General features: G+C 40.1%; 1 protein-coding gene across 1 annotated transcript in view; it reads right to left on the bottom strand.

Annotated features, from left to right (window-relative positions):
* The window catches only part of Nox3 (NADPH oxidase 3), a 61,208-nt gene that overhangs the window by 40,857 nt on the left and 1,385 nt on the right, over nucleotides 1-18,966 (bottom strand). Inside the window, exons 4-7 of the mRNA XM_021221497.1 lie at nucleotides 17,931-18,015; nucleotides 9,856-10,001; nucleotides 7,166-7,347; nucleotides 4,033-4,162 (exon numbers count right to left, since the gene is read on the bottom strand). Coding sequence (XP_021077156.1) covers nucleotides 4,033-4,162; nucleotides 7,166-7,347; nucleotides 9,856-10,001; nucleotides 17,931-18,015 — 543 coding nt within the window. The remainder of the gene's footprint in view (nucleotides 1-4,032; nucleotides 4,163-7,165; nucleotides 7,348-9,855; nucleotides 10,002-17,930; nucleotides 18,016-18,966) is intronic.

Below are 18,966 nucleotides of genomic sequence, written 5' to 3' on the forward strand. Positions count from 1 at the left end.
TTTTTTTTTTTGAGTTTGTGTTTTATTTCAATTCTAGTCATTCATTATTTTGTTACTGGCCTTGGCTCTGTCTCCAAGTTCACAAGCTCTTTGGCATAACTTTTTTTATTTCTTTTAAATTGTCTTTCCTATTTTTACTTCGTTTCTGTTTTCATCAGTCTCGGCTGTTTGCAGGACCTCTGTCTTCACCCATCAGTTCTCTCTGCTTCTTTCCTAAGGGCCTCTTGCTTGCTTGACAAAGGCTATGATTTATTCAGGCAATACAAAGCAAGTTGACCCACTTAATCATTTCAACCTTAGTGGGATTCTACAACACGTTCAGAATGGAGGGGAGTATAAAGCCTTAGGTCCACTCGTGCTAGGGTAAGGCAGTGAAGATGGTCAGAGAAGGCAAAACAGAGGAAGTAGCAGAAGGATGGAGCTGGACCTAGTGAGCAAAGCCAGAGCTTCCTTATGCTTGAAAGTATTTTAAGAAGTGCTTTGGACATTTAGAGGAATGTCAGCAACAATTCTTTCTGCAGGACAGAAAGATTTGCAAAGATATTCACATAGTCTTTGTGTATTTTCACAAATATTCTTCCATATCCATTTGAAAACACATGTTTTAGACATCACATAGCTCATTTTGTTGGTGTCAAATCAGCCACGGCCTCTGATTCTCCACATTGATGAAATGAAATGGGTTATTTTTCTTTCCATGGTTAGTCAGGAAGGAGAATGTAAGCCATTAATCCTTGGCTCTATCTCTATTCTAGGATATAAATTGCTCCATGAAGAGATAGGGAGTCTTATTTATACTGTGATACTCCCAGAGTCCCTTGAAAGTTCAGGAGTGAGGGTGAGATATAGCCAGTAAGTGATGCTAGAAAAGTGGTCCAGCTGTGGGGATCAGCATCAACATAGACAAGACTGTACAGATGGGGAGACCATGCTCTCATCTTTTATCCTGTATAATCAGAGACATCCTGAAGTGTGTGTGTGTGTGCATGTGTGTGTGTGTGTGTGTGTGTGTGTGTGTGTGTGTGAACTTTGGAGCCTTCTACTTTTTTTTTTTTTTTTTTTTGAAATAGCATCTCTCACTGGTCCCGAAGGTTTACTGATCAGGCTAAGACAATTTTTCAGTGAGCCTCAAGGATCTGCCCATCTCTACCTGCCAGTGTTCAGATTACATGCACTCTATATTGTGCCATGCTTTTACACTTTTAGTCCTTATACCTGCATAAAAAGCACTTTATTGGCTAAACTATCTCCCTGGCTCACATTTTACGCTTTATTTTCATATTTGAAATTTGTATTTTTCAAACTGGGAGATGATTGGAGAAAATTCTCATTGAAGTTCTTGCCAAGCTCTTAAATGTTTTGGGTTTATGCACAAGGATAAAAATGGCGCTAGGAAAACGTACTTGCAGATAGCTGCAGAGGACTGACTAAGGAAGTCCTGGAAGAAGGTCAGAGAATCAGAAGGAAGGCCACAGGATATGGGAAAGAAGTGTTACAGCTTGCCACAAAGTCAGGAGCTTTTTACTCCGGGTGTGGCTTTGTTTGGAATGCCCTCTGTATCAGAGACAACCCTTTGAAACACCCTCCACCTTACTTTCTCTAGCTCTTAAACAAAGGGTAAGAATTGTTTAGTGAAAGAAAATATCTAACAAAAAAAAGAATATTAGTTATAAGAAAAAAAAGAATTGTTTAGTGTGTTAGCTTTTTTAGTACTGAAAATTCATATGGCTTTTTAGCTTTCTTATTCTAGTCTCCAAAAATGTGCAGAAAAACCATAGTACAGCAAGTGCATTATTACACAAATAAAATCGTGTTGATTTAACAGTGATAGCAATGAAACTTGATTCTTCCACTTTTATTACTTCCAGAAAATAAGGTCAGGCTGGCTTTGATTTTATTTTATGTATGTGGTTATGAATAGATGATTGCTATAAACAATAAGCTCTCCAGGGGTAGGTCCCCATGTCCGAGTCCTGTGTCTGTCTACAGAGGACCAAGCATGAAAACTCACCAGTTGATGAAATTCACTGATTGACTCTACCCTCATTCAAGATTTCCCTTTGACCATTAATATCATCCCACAGAAAGTGAAAAAACAAAAACATAAACAAACCAACAAACAACTAAAAAAGGAAACCCAGAGCCATATGATTATTCTCTACAGGGAAACGAGCTAATTTCTTGGCTAAGGAGGACCAAACATCTTTTGACACTAGACTGACTGCATGAGCAACTCTCAAATCTGCAGGTTTGTGTGCCTGCGAGATTGAGGTAGAAACTAGGGCAGCAGATTTCTCTGGCCAGCTTATACAAGGTGACAGAAAAAAGATTCTCGGATTCAACATGGTATCAGCTGACGAATATTCTACAGATAAAATCTTCATTAAAAAAGTGCCCTGGGAAAGAGAGGCAAGGAGGACTACATGGAGCCTTACTAAGATGAGTTAGGTCCAGTGTAGTGGAGCACGGACCCCCCACCCCCATGTCCTTGGAATGCCTTTCTGATTCAGAGTCAATAAGACATCAGAGGGAGTATCGTACAGTCCAGCCAAGCGGTAATTGCACAGCCCACACATGCTTTGAATCAGGATCCATTAAAAATAATGGAAAAGAGTGACGGCGTGAGTTTGGATGTGCAAGGAGGTGTAGCAGGGGAGTTAGCAAGAGATGGCCAAGTTCCCCCTCTTAATCATAATTAATGCTAGCACACACTGATGGAAGCAGGCCCTGGTCTGTATTCATGAAGTGTGGGAGAGTATTGATTTTTTTTTTTTAAATGGAGATGCTGTGGCTGAAAATTTTAGAGAGGTATTCATTTTCTTCATTACTATGCAGGCCAGGTAGTGGCCATAGAGAGCTGAGTTTAAGACAGAGACAATCTATACTGTCCATTAAAGGAACCACAGTATAATGGGCACATCTATTTCGCATCTCTCAGTTTTAAACATTTCTCCCACTACTTTTACCCTTAAAATATGGCATTGCATTTATTGTATTTGTGAATTTTTAAAGAAATGGTTATTTATATTCTTCTGATGTCTTACATGCGACCATAGTTCATTATCCCTATTTTAAACAGTAACACATCCTGGGTACTTGTTTTCTCCAGCTTTTTTTTTGTTTTCTATTTTTGTTTGTTTTGAGACAAAGTCTCATGTCTTTAGGATGGTTAGATTCTCTTGGAACTCCCTATGCTGCTGCTGATGACCTTGAACTTTTGACCTTCCTGCTTCCACCTTCTGTGTACTGGGATTACAGGTACCGTTTGTGTGGTGCTGGGGATCGAATTCAGTGTTTTGTGCATGTTAGGCAAGCATTCCATTGCCTAAGTCACACCCTAGTCTCTTCCTACTTTTAGTGCAGTCACTTCATTTATTATCTGTCATGTATCGATCACCAGTTAAACCAAAGGTTTGTACTTTCCTAATATATCAGAGTCCAAATGGGAGTATTATTTTTGTTTACCTAAGTCACCAACTGCAACAACTGCTGCATACCCAGAAAACAGAAAACATTACTTTCAGAATCTGTGGACACTATCATTAAATTAATACTTAAGTTGGTTAAATCTATTCTTGGCTAACACTGAAATTAAGTCATAGCAAAAGTAACTGGGCACCCTTAATTCTTTTAATCACCAACAGTTGTAGAAAGAGACATGGTAAACCTAGGAAAGGACTGGGTCCTCCCAGTTACTCAGGAGATACACTGAGGAATAGCTAGGGTGTAGTGGGTGGGGATCCATGAGGCTAACGCCCTCAGAGTCATTACTCTGCTGTTATGAAGCACTGCAATATCAGACATCCATATTTAAGCCTGAGTAGAATACATTTCAAAGATGAACAAAGTGCTTTTGGCAGTAAATCTCTTTTGAAATTATCCATAACTCGATTTCTCCATTAGCCCACTTAATAAAGAGTTGGCTTCATCAAGTGGTGACATGGGCGGTTATTTTTTTCAAGCCTATAAAAGCTCTAGTTATTTTAACTGTGGAGACAGTTATTTTTAAAAAGCTCCTGGATTCACTCTTACCGAAGGTTCCTTGCCAGAAAACTGAGGTACAGGGCATAAGGCAGCTGCCTGCCATTCAGCATAGTGGTCTCTGCAGAACGTGACATTGTGCAGCCGGAGACTCTCTGGAGTTTGGCCTCGAATGATGCGACTTGGAAACACACACACACACACACACACACACACACACACACAGAGAGAGAGAGAGAGAGGGGGGGGAAGCATAAAAATGTCAAGCTGATTTTGTGCGATATCTTTACACAGATTTATACTCTGTAGTGGGTTCCAAAACAACACTCCCATCTCTTGGGCTGTCACTCACTTCCCCCAGCATCTTTAAAACTAGGCATTAAAAAGCTTTGGGTAACTTTGAAGATCCCAGAAAAGAGGTGCCCCTCTGTGGTATCCTGTGTCACATTGAAAGTGTCTATATTAGAGAATTCATAATGAAGGAAATTGTTTGAACACATCCTTTTGTAGACTGTTGAATTTAATTAGGTTTCATCTCATTTTGATTGCTGATTTGGGCTAATTGGCCAACTTTGTACAATTGACTTCTTCTGCAGATTGATTTAACTTCTACTCTTCTTAGCTTGTTTCTGAGCACTTAGAAGTTTCAAGTGAAGAAGTCAAAAGAAGTACCCAGAATAATGGTATTTCCCCCTGGTGATCACTAGCAGGCTTAGCATCTGACAAGGTCAAAACAGGTCACTTTGAAATGTGTCTTTGAGGCTGTATTGATAAATTTAAAAGTAGAAAGAGAAGTCTGAATGGATGGAGCACTAGATAAAGAGTCCTGTAATCCTACTAGCTTGCGTCTGTTGACCTTTGCAAATTGCTTAGGCATCAACTCTCAGGATGACTTTACTGACTTGTACTCTCACAGCAAAGGACCATATACCTAGATAACAGAACCCTGGAGCTGCTCAGTTCCTAGGTACTTATGGAGAAGATGCACTGGTTTGTTTTGAGAAACTAGGTTCCCATAGACTGAGCAACATCAGCATCACAGAGATGCCGTGTTTGTCTGTGGAGTGTGGTCAGTGCTCTTGGAAACTGCCTGGTGTCAGCTACAAAAGATATGTTAGGCTTTGACTCTGCTCCATGCAAGTCATTTAAGCTTGATGACATCCCTTTGAATCTGGTAAGCAGGACAGTCTGTGAACCTCCAGGTACAAATGATGCCGGGATGGGTAAGTGATAAATGGGAGCCAGATTGTGGATGCTATACATTTCCGTCCCTATATCCTTAGATGCTTGATAACTTTCCCCATGCTATCTACAAGAGATTCCAGGTCATTCCATATGTATACTGTTAAAAATATTAAAAAGTTTAATTTTTTCACTTATACCATTGGGATAATAGGCAGACTAGTGAGCTTTATGCCTTCCAACAATCTATGTCTACTTGGCATTTTTTATAGAATTTGCAAATCGCTTTTGATGTAAATAGTAGTTGTAGAATATGTCAAGCTGAGAAGATTAAATAGGTTTTTATCCATAAATAAGCCTTTCAGCAATGTTGAAATAACTCAACAATTCTCCTTGTGAAATATTATTTGTGCATAAAATCCTAACTTCAGTCAAGTTACTGACCATGGAGATGGACTTGTGGTTCAATACCCAGGGTGTGAGTGCAGAAAATATAGATTTAGGGGATTACAGGAATACTTTCCATGTGAAAAGAGGATTGCACTAAGATTTCTAAGGTTAGCTTACAAAAATCAGTAACCTTCCTATATACAGCAAAAGGAATCAAAGAAGCTGAAAAAGAGGTCATAAAAGCACTATTAGCAATAGTATCAAAGATGTGTAGGAATAAACCCAACCAAGTAGGTGAATGACCTACAATGAGAATTTTATGTCTCTAAAGAACGACACAGAAGACACTAGGAAATGCAAGCACCTCTCAGGTTCACATGTGGGTAAAATTAATGCTGGGAAGAGGGTAACCATAGTTTACAGGTTCAGCACAAACCTAATCAATCTTTTCATTGACACTATTCACAGAAACAGGAAAAAAATTCCTAAAATTCATATGGAACAACAACAAAAACTACAGTAGCAGCAGCAACAACAACAACAAAAACTCTGGTTAGTCAAAGCAATGCTGAGCAATAGAACAACGCTGGGTAAGGGGGTTGCCACACCATATTTCAAGCTATGTTACAGAGACATGGTAATAAAAACAGCATGGCACTGACATAAAAACAGACATGTGGGCCAATGGAATGACATAGAAGACTCAGACAAAATTGCACATAATCACAGCCACCTCACATCTGAAAGATGCCAAGAAGCACACCGGAGAACATATAGCATCTTCAACAACTGATGCTCGGAGAAGAGGTTGCCTACATGTACAAGGGTGAAATCAGACCCATATGGGGTATGTATTACCCTGTATGAATATCAACTTCAAATGGATCAAAGGTCTCAATGTGAAACTGAAAACATAGGCAGAATCCTACAAGATGTAATGGAAAGTATTTTCTGAACAGTGCTTCTTTTACTAAAGAAGCAAGGCCAACCATTGACAATTTTGACTTCAAAAAAAAAAAAAAAAACCTGCCATGCTCTGTCCAGGAAAGGAAAGAATAGCTAGAAGAGGAAATCTACAAAATATGAGAGAATGTTTGCTAACTGTACATTTGATAGGTGATTAATACCCACTTGATACAGAGGATTCAAACACTAGAGTCAAGAAAACAAACAACCCAATTAAAAAAAGGGCTATGTATCTGAATAGAGAGAAATCAAAAGAAGAAATAAAAAACAGATAAGGAATACCTCAAAGCCATTGACATTCTTAACCACTCTGAGATTTCACCTTATGTCTGTCAGGATAGTTAAAACAACTGGCAAGAAACATTGCTGAGAATGGGGGTGTGGGGGGAAGGGAACCTTCATCCACCATTGGTGAGGTTGTAACTGGTACAGCCATTATGGACATAAGTGTGGAGAATCCTTTAAAGTAAAAGCAGAAGCAGCCATACTACCAAGCTACAGCACTCTTTGGCATGTGCTCAACAAACCTGACATTCCACTCCTCAAATGCTTGTTCAACCATGTCCACAGACGCTCTATTCACAATAGTCAGGGCATGCGTACACAGAGACATACATCTGAACACCTCATTATAAAATGGGCTTACCCTCCTCCGTGGATGGCCAGACTGATGAAGAAGAAGACGAAGATATGGTGTGTGTACCAGAAGAGCTCATAAGAGGTCCTTCTGATGAACTCAGTTGAAGAGGTCATGATCAAGACCAGAGCCAGAGAGATCCCCAGGCCAGTAATTCCCGAGACTGTCATTAATAGCTCAGTGGTTGTGCCCTACAAGACCACAAAGTACTGCCAAATTAACATTTTGGATCTTTGCATTTTTAGGATCAGCATTAGAGGATCCAACCAAAGAGCAATTCAGTATGTTTTGTGCCAGCACACAGGACCTCACCAAAGCCATACACACTCCAAGCACACAGGACCTCACTAAAGCTCATACACACTCCAAGAAGCTAGGTGTGAAATTCTTCCTTCTCTCCTGTGTCACCGTGGATATTTACTTTGTTCAAACTTTTTAAAATACTGTGCCATTAAGCACAAATTTTCCATTTGCATGAGTTAATTTTCTTGTCAAAGCTGCTATTTTGAATCAGTACCAGAGAGCATTAGAAGAACAACATGGCAGAATCAGCTCAAATTTGAGGTTTTTAATTTTTAATATTAAAATTTGTGACTCACCATGTTTAATTGCATCTTAACATTAATAAACACTTTTTTTGGGGGGTGGAGGAGAGTTTCCTTAGGGACACTCCTAGTAAAGCAGTTGCATGCACTGTTCCCTTGGTGTTTATGCCTTGCTCTGGCTTTTTAATTGGAAGAACCATGACTTGCATTTCCTTCACATAACCTCAGGGGTCTTTGGAATAAAGCTTGGTAAAGCCTTTGTGATCAATAAGGGCACAGCTATTCTTATCTGATCAGTACTCTCCAATGAGCATGACTCTGACCCATGAGTGCAAAGGACAGTTAAATAGCCTTTGAGAATATTAATTGCAAGGCATTTTGTTTTTTATTGTGAGTTCCCATATTCCTTGCTTAGTCATTAGTATTCATACCCCGTGCTCCCATCTCTGAGCCAACTACCAGCTCAATAAACTCACACTATATCTTTTGTCAGTAAAACCTCATTAATTTAGGCTGCTTTGAGATCTGGAAGTAATTTGGACAGGGACTTCTCCATTGTTTATTTTCTTCTCTTCACAGAAGAGAAGAGAAGAATAAAATTGAAAGAGGGTACATGTAGAACATTTAAAATATTTGTTTTGTAAGTACACTCAGGCACTTTAGAAGTCAATTAACAGCACATGGTGTGTTAATTTCAAATCATTCTGTTTTGACTATTAAAGACTATTTCTCCTCATTTCCCTGCAATATATTTACAGACTGGTCTGAGTTGCTGGCAGTTGTCTAATGTAACCCCACTGCATTACTTATGAATTGCTTTAATGTATGTTTCAAGTTATTGATAATCATCTCTCCAAATACCCAAATTAGAGGGGCTTCTGAGCTTAATTAGTACTAACAAAGTATATTGCTTCTAAAATTTTTGAAACAACTGTGTTTGAAGTAGCTTAATTAGCTTGTTAAATTGCTTTAAAGGTTATTTATAATAAATACTATTTATTGCATAGTTTCTTCAAGATGTTGAGATTTATTCTTAGGTCTCTTGTGAGCAGTGAATTTTGTAAAGCTTTATTGGGGGGAGAAACGTAGATCTAAACAGGTGGTCAGATAAATTCTGAGATTCAAGGAAATGGTATTAAATGCACCTCAGCATGGTTTGGGCATCTGCAGTTTTGATTTGTAGCTATGAAATATGTGCTTCTAATTGGTGTCAGTTAAGAAAAGGGAATTCGGTTTATTAATGGCCTGACACTGTAAGCCTTCCTGAGGAAATAAAGATTTCGACTTGGAAGAATCTCCTCATCACTAGAATCTGAATTTTCCTTCTCAAATAAACATGTGAACAAAGCTATCACTGATAAAGAGGACCTAGGTAATAGCAGCCTGAGAAATTCCTATTGATGGGGTGTGTGGTCTTGGGACTTTTCTTAGAAAATAGATGAAAAATATATGGTCTTGATTCCAATATGGTAGTCCATGGAAGATGTTTAGATGAACCAATAAGAGAGATGTAAGAGTGGCTCAAGGGAAGTGTTTACCTCTAAGGATAGGACACTGAGGCTGACTGTATTTTTTCTTCCCAGAGACACTGCTGTTCTGTGCACTTAGACATTAGCAGTGATGGTGTCACGAGTCACATACTTGTCTTTCTGAAATGACCTTCAGTCAGTGTATGGTTTGGCAAACCAGCTGCTCACACTTGCGCCAAGATACGAGGCACAGAGAACAGACCCAGAAAACAATTTGCAGGTTGAAAAATGAAGCATCCCATCTACCATTTCTGGGTTTGGGTGGTGCTTGCTTTATGAATCTAACATCAGTGAAGGAAATCTGATCAGGAGCTGCTTTAAAAATCCATAATATTAAGGCTTTAACAGGTTTTTGCATTCCTAAAATATCACAGATATATATTCACTATAAATTAATTAAGCAGAGTATGTTTTTCTCCTTGCTCATATCCTTCCAGCCACATTAATGGTTGGAAAAACTGGCTGTTAAAACAGAGAGGTGAAATTGATATTAGCACTTGGCAGAAACCTCTTTTATCCAGCTCTTTTATGTAAAGCTTTTGAAATCTATTGCTCTTGATATAGGGATGGGAAGAGAAATGATTCTGCAGAAGTGAGGCTGGTGAACATGCAAGGACTAACTCACCGTATACGAGGTGCGGACTGGATTGAGGTAGCTCTCATTTGGGGCATCACCAAGTTTGGAAAGTGCAGCCAGCAGCCCTTCAGCATCCTTGGCCTGACCCAGGTGATAATACTCCAGGTTGAACAAGTGTGCCACAATGTGGATAACTGGGGATGAGGAGACATCGGACAGAGGCTGTGTCAGAGACATCTTTTTAGTTCATTCAAAATCCTGTGCTCCTACCTTAAGTTTCTCTGCTCTGGCAGTCTACAAGGAGTCGTGATTTATTTGTGCATCTCCCCCAGTGTCTTGAATGGAGTAGAACATACAGTGTATGGCTTATTATAAGTGTTTTAATTATATTAACAAATAAAGTAATCTCAATTCATGATTTGATATTAAATTTCTACTCATCTTGGAAGCGATGTAAGTTATTATATCAGAACACAGTCCTTGTGCTGGCTAGTTTTATGTCAACTTGACACAAACTAAGAGTCACCAGAGACAAGGAAGGCTCTTCTGAGAAAATACCTTCACCAGATCAGGCTGTAGGGTATTTTCTTCATTAGTGATTGATGTGAAAGGTTTTGCCCCATTGTGGGGTGGAGCCACTTCTGGGGTGGTGATCCTGAGTTCTGTAATGAGCAAGTGACAAGGAACAAGCCAGTAAGCAGTACCCCTCTACGGCCTCTGCATCAGGTCTTCCTTCCAGGTTCCTGCACTGACTTCCTTCAATGATGGAGACAAATAAACCTTTTCCTCTTCAACTTGCTTTTTTGGTCACAGTATTTCATCATAGCATTATTGTAATTATAGACAATATATGATATAATAGAATATAATACAATATAACATAATATATAATATAGGATACTACAATATAGATATAATTCTTAAAGAAAGATGGCATATGATGGGTGTAGAATATGAAGCTTCCTAAATAATTCAGAAAGAATTATCCTAGAATACCATGCATCATACACAGCAATATATGTTTATTTGACACACAGGTTGATATCAGGAAAATATCAGGGATATTTTCTTTACAATTTCCAGAAATATTTTCTGTTCTTCTCTTCATATATTTTAACATATGTATATGTGTATGTATGTGGTATGTATGGATGTACGTGAATATGTATAGGTACATACATATATGTGCATTTATACAACTACACAACTACACACACATTTGCATAGATAATTCTTACAGAATCATCATTGAAATGAGCCATGTGGTTGTGAAACCAAACATATTCTTTCTGTACTCTTAAGGAAAGTGTGCTGTCTGATTCTGAGAGTTAGTACATTTAAATTTTAGATAAAGAGGACAAATTCAAGGACACTGGAGATTCTGCCTCTGTGCTGCTCTTTCCTGGCTTGGAAACTCCGTTGGAAAGCCAGCAGTCATGCCATCTCCATGGAGACCTGGATGGACTGCCAGTTGACACACACCATTGGGATCAGACTCAAGTGTGAACAAAGGACTCATTACACAGGATATAGTTAATTTCCCATCCGTTCTTCTGAATCTGCAATGGGAAGAAGTAACAGTGCAGGCTACTGTGTATATATACATATGTATACCATGTACGGCTGGATAACGTGAACATAGGCTATACACACTGTGCGTGTGATACAGCATTCCCCATGGTTGTCCTTTATGATTGGAGGTGTGGAAGAACGTAAGGGTGAGAATACTGGGGATGGGGAGACGGAGAAGTTGGTAAGGACTTGCCACGTAAGCACAGAGACTTGAGTGTTTTCTGTAACACGTGCATAATCAGTAATGCAGGTTTATAACCTCAGTACTGGTTGAGGCAGAGGTGGTAAGGAAAGAGGTAGATACTTGGAGTTCCTGGCCAGTTAGTCTATCCAAAAAATACAGTGAGATCCAGGCTGAGAGAGAGAGAGAGAGAGAGAGAGAGAGAGAGAGAGAGAGAGAGAGAGAGTTAGAAACCCACTGAGGATGACACCAAGGCCAACATCTGGCCTCTGTATGCACATGCATGTATGTGTGCACACACACAGAACCTTTGGGAATATTGCTGCTAATTTTGTGCCTGTTATCATAGCTGCACAATGTCAACTATTATTTAGAAGAATTTTCTTTATTTCCTTTCCCCATTTTTATTTATTCTGTCATATTTACATCCTGACTTCAGTTTCCCTCCCCCCCCCCATTCTCTCCCTCTTCTCCCTTTTCCTCAATCCACCCTCTCTTCAACCCTCCTCAGAGAAGAACGGTCCTTCCAGGGTCCTCAACCAAACACACGTCATAATGAAGATGTCTATTCTCTTCACATCTATTCAATATAGTACTTGAAGTCCTAGCCAGAGCAGTAAGACAACTAAAGGAGGTCAAGGGGATTCAAATTGGAGAGAAAGAAATCAAAGTACTGCTATTTACAGGCGATGTAATATACACAAGCAACCTCCAAAATGCTACCAGGGAGCTCCTACAGCTTATAAACACTTTCACCAAAGTAGCTGAATACAAGATTAACCTAAATAAATAAATAAATAAATAAATAAATAAAACAAAACTCCTTCTATGGAGATGGGGACTGGGGTATTCCCATTTCACAGAATTAGAAACTGGTTTTCATTTTCTATTATAGGACTGATTTCCCAATGTGTCATCTATACCTAACAGGAAGAAACCAATGAACAAGAATTGTCTTTGTCTTTGCCTGTTTTTATGACACTCCTCTTCCTTGTAATGAGCTGCTGGTCTCAGTCTGTTTCCTGCTGGGTTAGCTTCCACACAGAATCTGACAGAGCCAACCTAGATTGACGTGTGTGGAATAGATGGCTTAGGGCCTGGAGCTGCTCATTCACGCTTACTGCCTCCTCCCTTCCGTTAGCTCGGAAGACAACACCGGAGGGGAGAAGCCCAAGCCGCCTCTCAAGAGATCACCTCCAAGGGACTAAGCTAGATCTCTGTAGCTGTAGCTTTTATGTGCTTTAAGGTTTACATAATGCATGTTCCTTTCCTTCAGTACTCTCCATGTTTTTGCATCACAAAGTAGATTAAACGTGTAATATCCAAGTTTTCTCAGGGATCCTAAGGGTAAAAACCACCCGAGACCATTTTTGGTTGGGCAAGCACTCTATGTTCCTCTTAGATTTGATCATGGCTAAAAACTAGAAATACAAAAGCTGTTAAACCTAGATCTGCCCAGGCCGGATAAGTAACAGGAGAGGTATTGCTTTTGGTCCCTTTCAGACATTGTAGTTTTTCTTTTATATGTGTCTTATCCTTTTTAATATGAGCAAACAAACTATTGTGGTATGGCCGCAGCTATCTGTGAAATGGGTTGAAGATGCTGCTGTGGGTGCATTCTCACCTTCCCAGCCACGGAGGTACTTTCATGATGTTAGACTGGATGTTGGTGTCTAGCAGGAAGAACAGCCAAGTGGATGGATGCTTCTCAATTACCTAATTTTTTCCTGTCTCTATTTTATCATCCCTAAAATGGGTAGATTTGGAAAAAATATTCATAACCGTACATGGAAGCTTTGTGACAACTGGGTTACCAACTGAAAACCCCTGTGAACTTTCCATGCCATACAGCGCTGCATATTTGTAAAAGCTCAACTGACCTCTTTCCATCTCTCACCCAAATGATCCAAGCAGTGAGAGGGTGGGTCTTCCTGTAATACTATTTTCTCACCCAAGTACTTTTATAGAGACCGGTTATGTTGGCAATGCTGCACACACACTTTTAAGTGGTCTGTGGACTTCTGAGTTCCAATAAGGAACTTTTATTGAGATGTAGACAAAAAAAAAAAATCATAAAGGCTACGCTTAGATCCAGTCACCCTGAAAAAGTGCCTTTTACATTTCTCTTTTGCTCTTAGTCTCCCCCCGACCCCCGGATACCAAAGAACGTATAATTGAGGGGAATCTTGTGGTACCCTTCTGCCTGCCTGTCAGAGATGACAGTGGGTCTGGAGTTAGTCACCCCTTAATTAAGCAGTACATGGGAAACAGGACCTAGGAGTGAATCTCCCCTGTGCTTCTGAAGCCACATTGTGCCTGAAACGTTCCAATGTGTCTGGTACAGAACCAGTGCATCTGGTATACTGAGTGACACGTGTTTGTCAATCACATTTGAACCTGTGAGGCAGGACTCCGGGTAGGTCCTGTTGGAGCTTTGGGCACTTTCAGTGGAACTGAGGAACTGGTTGGTAGCAACTTGTTTAGGTGTCAGATCCCAAGGAATCGGTGCCTCTGACACCTTGGGAGCTCTGAATCATTATTTTCTCAGGACCTTTATGCTGTGCCCTCTCTTCTCAGCCTGCCCCTCTTCTGTTTATCGATGTTTGTGAACTAATTTTAGCAACTCATCAGGAGTTGAACTCAGGGTGATCTTACACCACTGAAATCTGGCAGATACAAGTTGCAGAATGTGCGGAAAGAGCTGCATGGGTCACAATTTACAACCCCCGTTGATGGAAGCCCAGGCTCCACATACTGCTTTTCAATTGCTGGGGTCTTCAAGGTCTGCCATGGACCAGAGAACCCAGAAAGATCCACATTAATAAGAACGTACAGGCTGTGAGACTACGATTTTTTGTACCAGTGGAGTTACAGGTCCCTGAACACAATTTATTAGTGGTTGGACAGGGCTCCTGCTTATCACAGGCAGGCAAGCAGGAAGGAAAGAAGAAGGGCTCCTGGCACTGCATTTTCGGTGATGCCCTTGATTAGAGATACCACTGGTTTGCCTCCCCCACCCCATTCCCTAGCCTACATCCACCAGTCTCTAATTACATCCTTTAATGATCCGACCAATTAGAGCCTCCAGTTCAACATCTAGGGGAACGGATAAGAAATTAGAGGCTGGCATGCAAACTTCTCTATGCATGCATTTCTTCCAAGGTTACACACCTCTATTAAGCCAGTTGGCTATTTCAAAAGCAGCATAATGGGCGAGGCTAATAAAATAAGCCCAGGGACATTGCAGCTGCTCCCCCGTGAATACAGCAGAAGGACAAATGAGAAAAGCGAGGTTTAGCAATGAAACCCAGGCTTAGCATTTTTCTCCTCTCTCTAAAGGCACAGTTGCCAGCCACATTTCTTAGTCAATGTGAAATGCAGTAATTTGGTCAAGGATTGAACAAGGTAAAGAGTTTCCATTCCACCTTCCTGCCTTTGTCGGGCTGGAAACCACAGCCCTGGGGTTGGTTGCCATGAAAGACTGGATGAGGCTACTTTGCTGGTAGATACAGCTCTGACCCTGCTGGGGTGAGCCCCACGAGATGCCAAGGAGCAGCGAAGCGTAGCAGCAGTTCAAGAGACTTGGGTTGGAGAGAAAACTGATGCCCTTTGGAGATTTGGGAGGGGAAGATGGAGAAAGAACATCCTGTTTCTTCTCCTTGCAGCAGAATGTAAATTTATAATCCTGAATGATTATTATCATTCCGAATCAATTCATTTCCCAAATGCTGTTTCGTCCACACGATGCCCAGAATTTGTGTCTTGTTCCTTTCCTATCGATTCTTCTAGCCTCGTGCACGTGGCTACATGCCACTCGCCCTGGTTTGGTCAAGTCTGTTACAGTCTTCTTGTGATAGAGTCACAGATTACTAAAATGCAAGAGATGCTCCCTGCCTCTGAGCCTCTCAGAAACTGAGGATTGCCATTCTTGAGCTATCGAGTATGGCATGAGCCTTGTAGGTGATGCTATGGCATCTAGGACAGACAGTGGGTTCCTGATATAGTAGAGTCTTAACCTCCCAGGAAGTACCATGAAGGGGAGGGAATTTCAGCAGAGGGGACATCTGAACAAGGGCAGAGAAAACTTTGGAGCAGTGGTTCTCAACCTTCCTAATGCTGCAACCCTTTAACACAGTTCCTCATATTGTGGTGACCCATAATCATAAAATGATTTCCATTGCTACTGCATAAGTGTAATTTTCCTATTGTTATGAATGGTAATAATAATATCTGGTATTCAGGATGTCTGATATGTGACCTACAAAGGGGTCACAGCCCACAGGTTGAGAACACTTGCTCTGAAGAGTACCCAAGGGGAAAGGCCATGAGGACGTGGAGAACCAAAAACTTGGTTAGAGCTGTGAATCCATCCACCATGCTTTGGGGGAGTGGACTTGATTTCACTGGCAATAACAGCAAGTGAATGAATGGCCTTGTATCCTTCAGATTGCCAAGCAGATTTAGTCGTGAAGGTAGTCTACCGTATCTCACCAAGGTAGAGAAATCAAATGGCTATTGATGCTTTTAAGATTCCACAGCCAGCTGAAGAGATCTGCTCTGAGCTCACACACCCAGCAATAGCAGGGCTATAAAAAGAAGCTGGTCATATGACCCTAGTCAAATCCTGCTCACTCTCAGTTTCACAGTGCCCTGAAACAGCATTGGCCACAGGGGGGTCAACAGGTCTTACCTACAGGGTGCATTCAATGTATATTACCTATCCATTTATACTATGGATGTATGAGGACACAGAAAGAATATGTACCCAGAGGTTTAAGAAGAAAGCCTTTCATAACTCTTGTTTCTGTGTACGCTCTGTGCTCCTTTCTGATGAAGTTTGATGACCCCCCCTTTTTCTTTATATCTTTACATCTCTCTTTTAAAGTCCGACTCTGCCTTTAAGCTATGCATGGTAATAAGATTCTTCTTGTCTCTTTACAGTGTTTAATCTCTATTCTTAACGAGAAAATAAGGAATTTTGAAGAGTTTAAAGGAAGCCCAGAAATGTCCTAGAATCCCTTTTCTGACAAGTCTACCAAGGAGCTCTGTGGCTGTGCCCGTCGCCACCCACCACAGGGAGCTCAGAGCGCTGTGGGCACTGTAACTCTGCCTTTTGGATCATTTCAAAGTGCAGAAATGGCTTCCATTTGCAAGCCGAAGTCTACTTCCTGGTAATGCCACTCGTTTTCAAAAGCTCTACATACACAGGTGTATTGTGTACCACTCCAGGTCCTGAGACATATAGCTAGACCAGCCTTGTCCCTAACTCCCCAATCACTAGCTGTTTCAGCTAGGTCTTGATTTTTCTTTTAACACCTTTTTTTTTTTTAGACAAACCACAAAGACCCTCTGCAACGCTTATCTCGGGTTGGTTTGCTCCGGTGTTTAAGACAATCAATGGGGAGAGTCTTCCCCACATGTCTCACTACACACCCAGAGTTGTGTTAATTGGCACTCGGGCACCGTCTGTCATGTCTTGTTGCTTAATTAAATTCCCATTTGGTTCGAGTGTTCCTTTTACTCTGCAATTTTTTTTATGCATGAGAGGATAAAAAACAAATGAGGAAAACATTTTATAGTGAAATTAGTTTGAGAGAAAGAGTCCCGGATCATAACTCTTTGCCATTCCAATGGTATTTTATTTCAATGTCTTTGTTGCCTGGCAAAACCACAAGCCAGTTGATTGCTGCCTCCCCTTTCATTCTTTCCTTCTTTGCAGGTGTCTAAACTTGCTCAGAGATACTAATTTCTCCTTAAATGACAATGTAACAGTAACAGTAGCAGTTCCTACAGCTATACAACATACAATCTCTACCTTTAAAGGCTCTTCTATGTCCACTAACTCAACACTAGTCTGAAACCAGGTCACATGACCAATCTTTTCTTCTTTTTCTTTTTCTTCTTCTTTTTTTTTTTTCTCTCCTTTTTCAGACTCTAATGTCAGGGCAAAGATTAAGGCATCCTTTCCACACAAAGAAGAACACTATCCCATCTATATTGACATTCATTGAATGACAATTCAATTTTCCTATTATATGAGTGAGGTTTTTGCTGTAAGTCAATTTTAGTTCTGAATGATACGAATAGCAAAGTTTTTATTTAAATAGGTATTTATCACTGCATTACAAAGAAGCTACTTATTCACAAACATAGGGAAATCTGACCAGCTTCCTTTGGATCTCTGAGAGATCACTACAGAAAAACCCATTTAAGTATAGATTAGGGATTGAAAAAATGTAAATGCCAGGTTTCATGTGTTCAGATGAAGGGCGAAAGCTTCTAGTATCTAAAGGCAAGATTGGGAGGAGTTACACAAAAAGCTATGAAGTTAGATATTAGCCAGTGCCAAAGACAATTGGCAAGCACTCACCTGAATTGACAGCTATCCCGTAGGCAATGAGTTTGTGGAAGTGGAGGTTTTTGTCCAGTTGTCTTCTCCATGGTCCTCTACAGCACTAAAATATCAAAATAAATGAAAAAATGAATTGGGAAAATGGACACAGAGGTAATAATGCTACAATATCTAAGAGGAAATAACTCAGGCTTAACCAATCTTTGTGTTGCTTCAAATGGGGACACAGGACTTAAAAACTAGTGACATTTGATCAGAGCAAGGCAAAAGATTTTTCTTTAGCTATTTTGCTGGAATAGCAACTCAATCCAAAAGTGGGAATTCTTAGATCTCTGGCTATAACTCAGAGTACTTAAATAAACCTTATGGTCATGCCTTAGACGACTTATTGATATAGAAAAAAGAAGCAATAATTACCACTCCCAATCATGTATTTTGAATGACTTGTTTGCTGTTCCTTATTACACAAAGAAAGATGTTTTGCATCTATAACTAGTATTTACTATTGCGATGATTCGACAATAAGTTATTTCTTCTGTAAAGGTTACTGACAATCTTATTTTTCTGCATGCTGTTTTCAGTAACAGAGGAAGTGGTAATTAAGCATATTGAAATAAATATGATTAGGAGGGGTGTTACCATGGATTGGTGTTAAAATCACCAGGTTCAATCTGGGCTTTGTGATTTTGATTATGGAAGGAACTGGGGTGTTTCCTGAGTGGCTCTCATCTCAATGATTTATTTATCTTTCTTCAATCAGAAATGATCATGGTTTAAACAGTCACAACCCCTGCATCTCCATGTGGGAAAAAGTTGAGTCCAGTGTTGTTTGGAAAACCAATGGCAAAAAACAAAAACAAAAACAAAAACAAAAAAACAAAAAGCAAACAAACAAAAACAACAACAACATAAAAAAACAACCCAACATCAAATGGAATGTCCTGATCTTTAGCTTTAACTAGTGTAAGCACAGTTGCTGAGAGTTTCATAGGAAAATACATGTTTCAATCACACCCATAAAAAGTGTGTGTGTGTGTGTGTGTGTGTGTGTGTG

The sequence above is a fragment of the Mus pahari genome, chromosome 21 (genome assembly GCF_900095145.1).
Source record: "Mus pahari chromosome 21, PAHARI_EIJ_v1.1, whole genome shotgun sequence".
Lineage (NCBI taxonomy): Eukaryota > Metazoa > Chordata > Mammalia > Rodentia > Muridae > Mus > Mus pahari.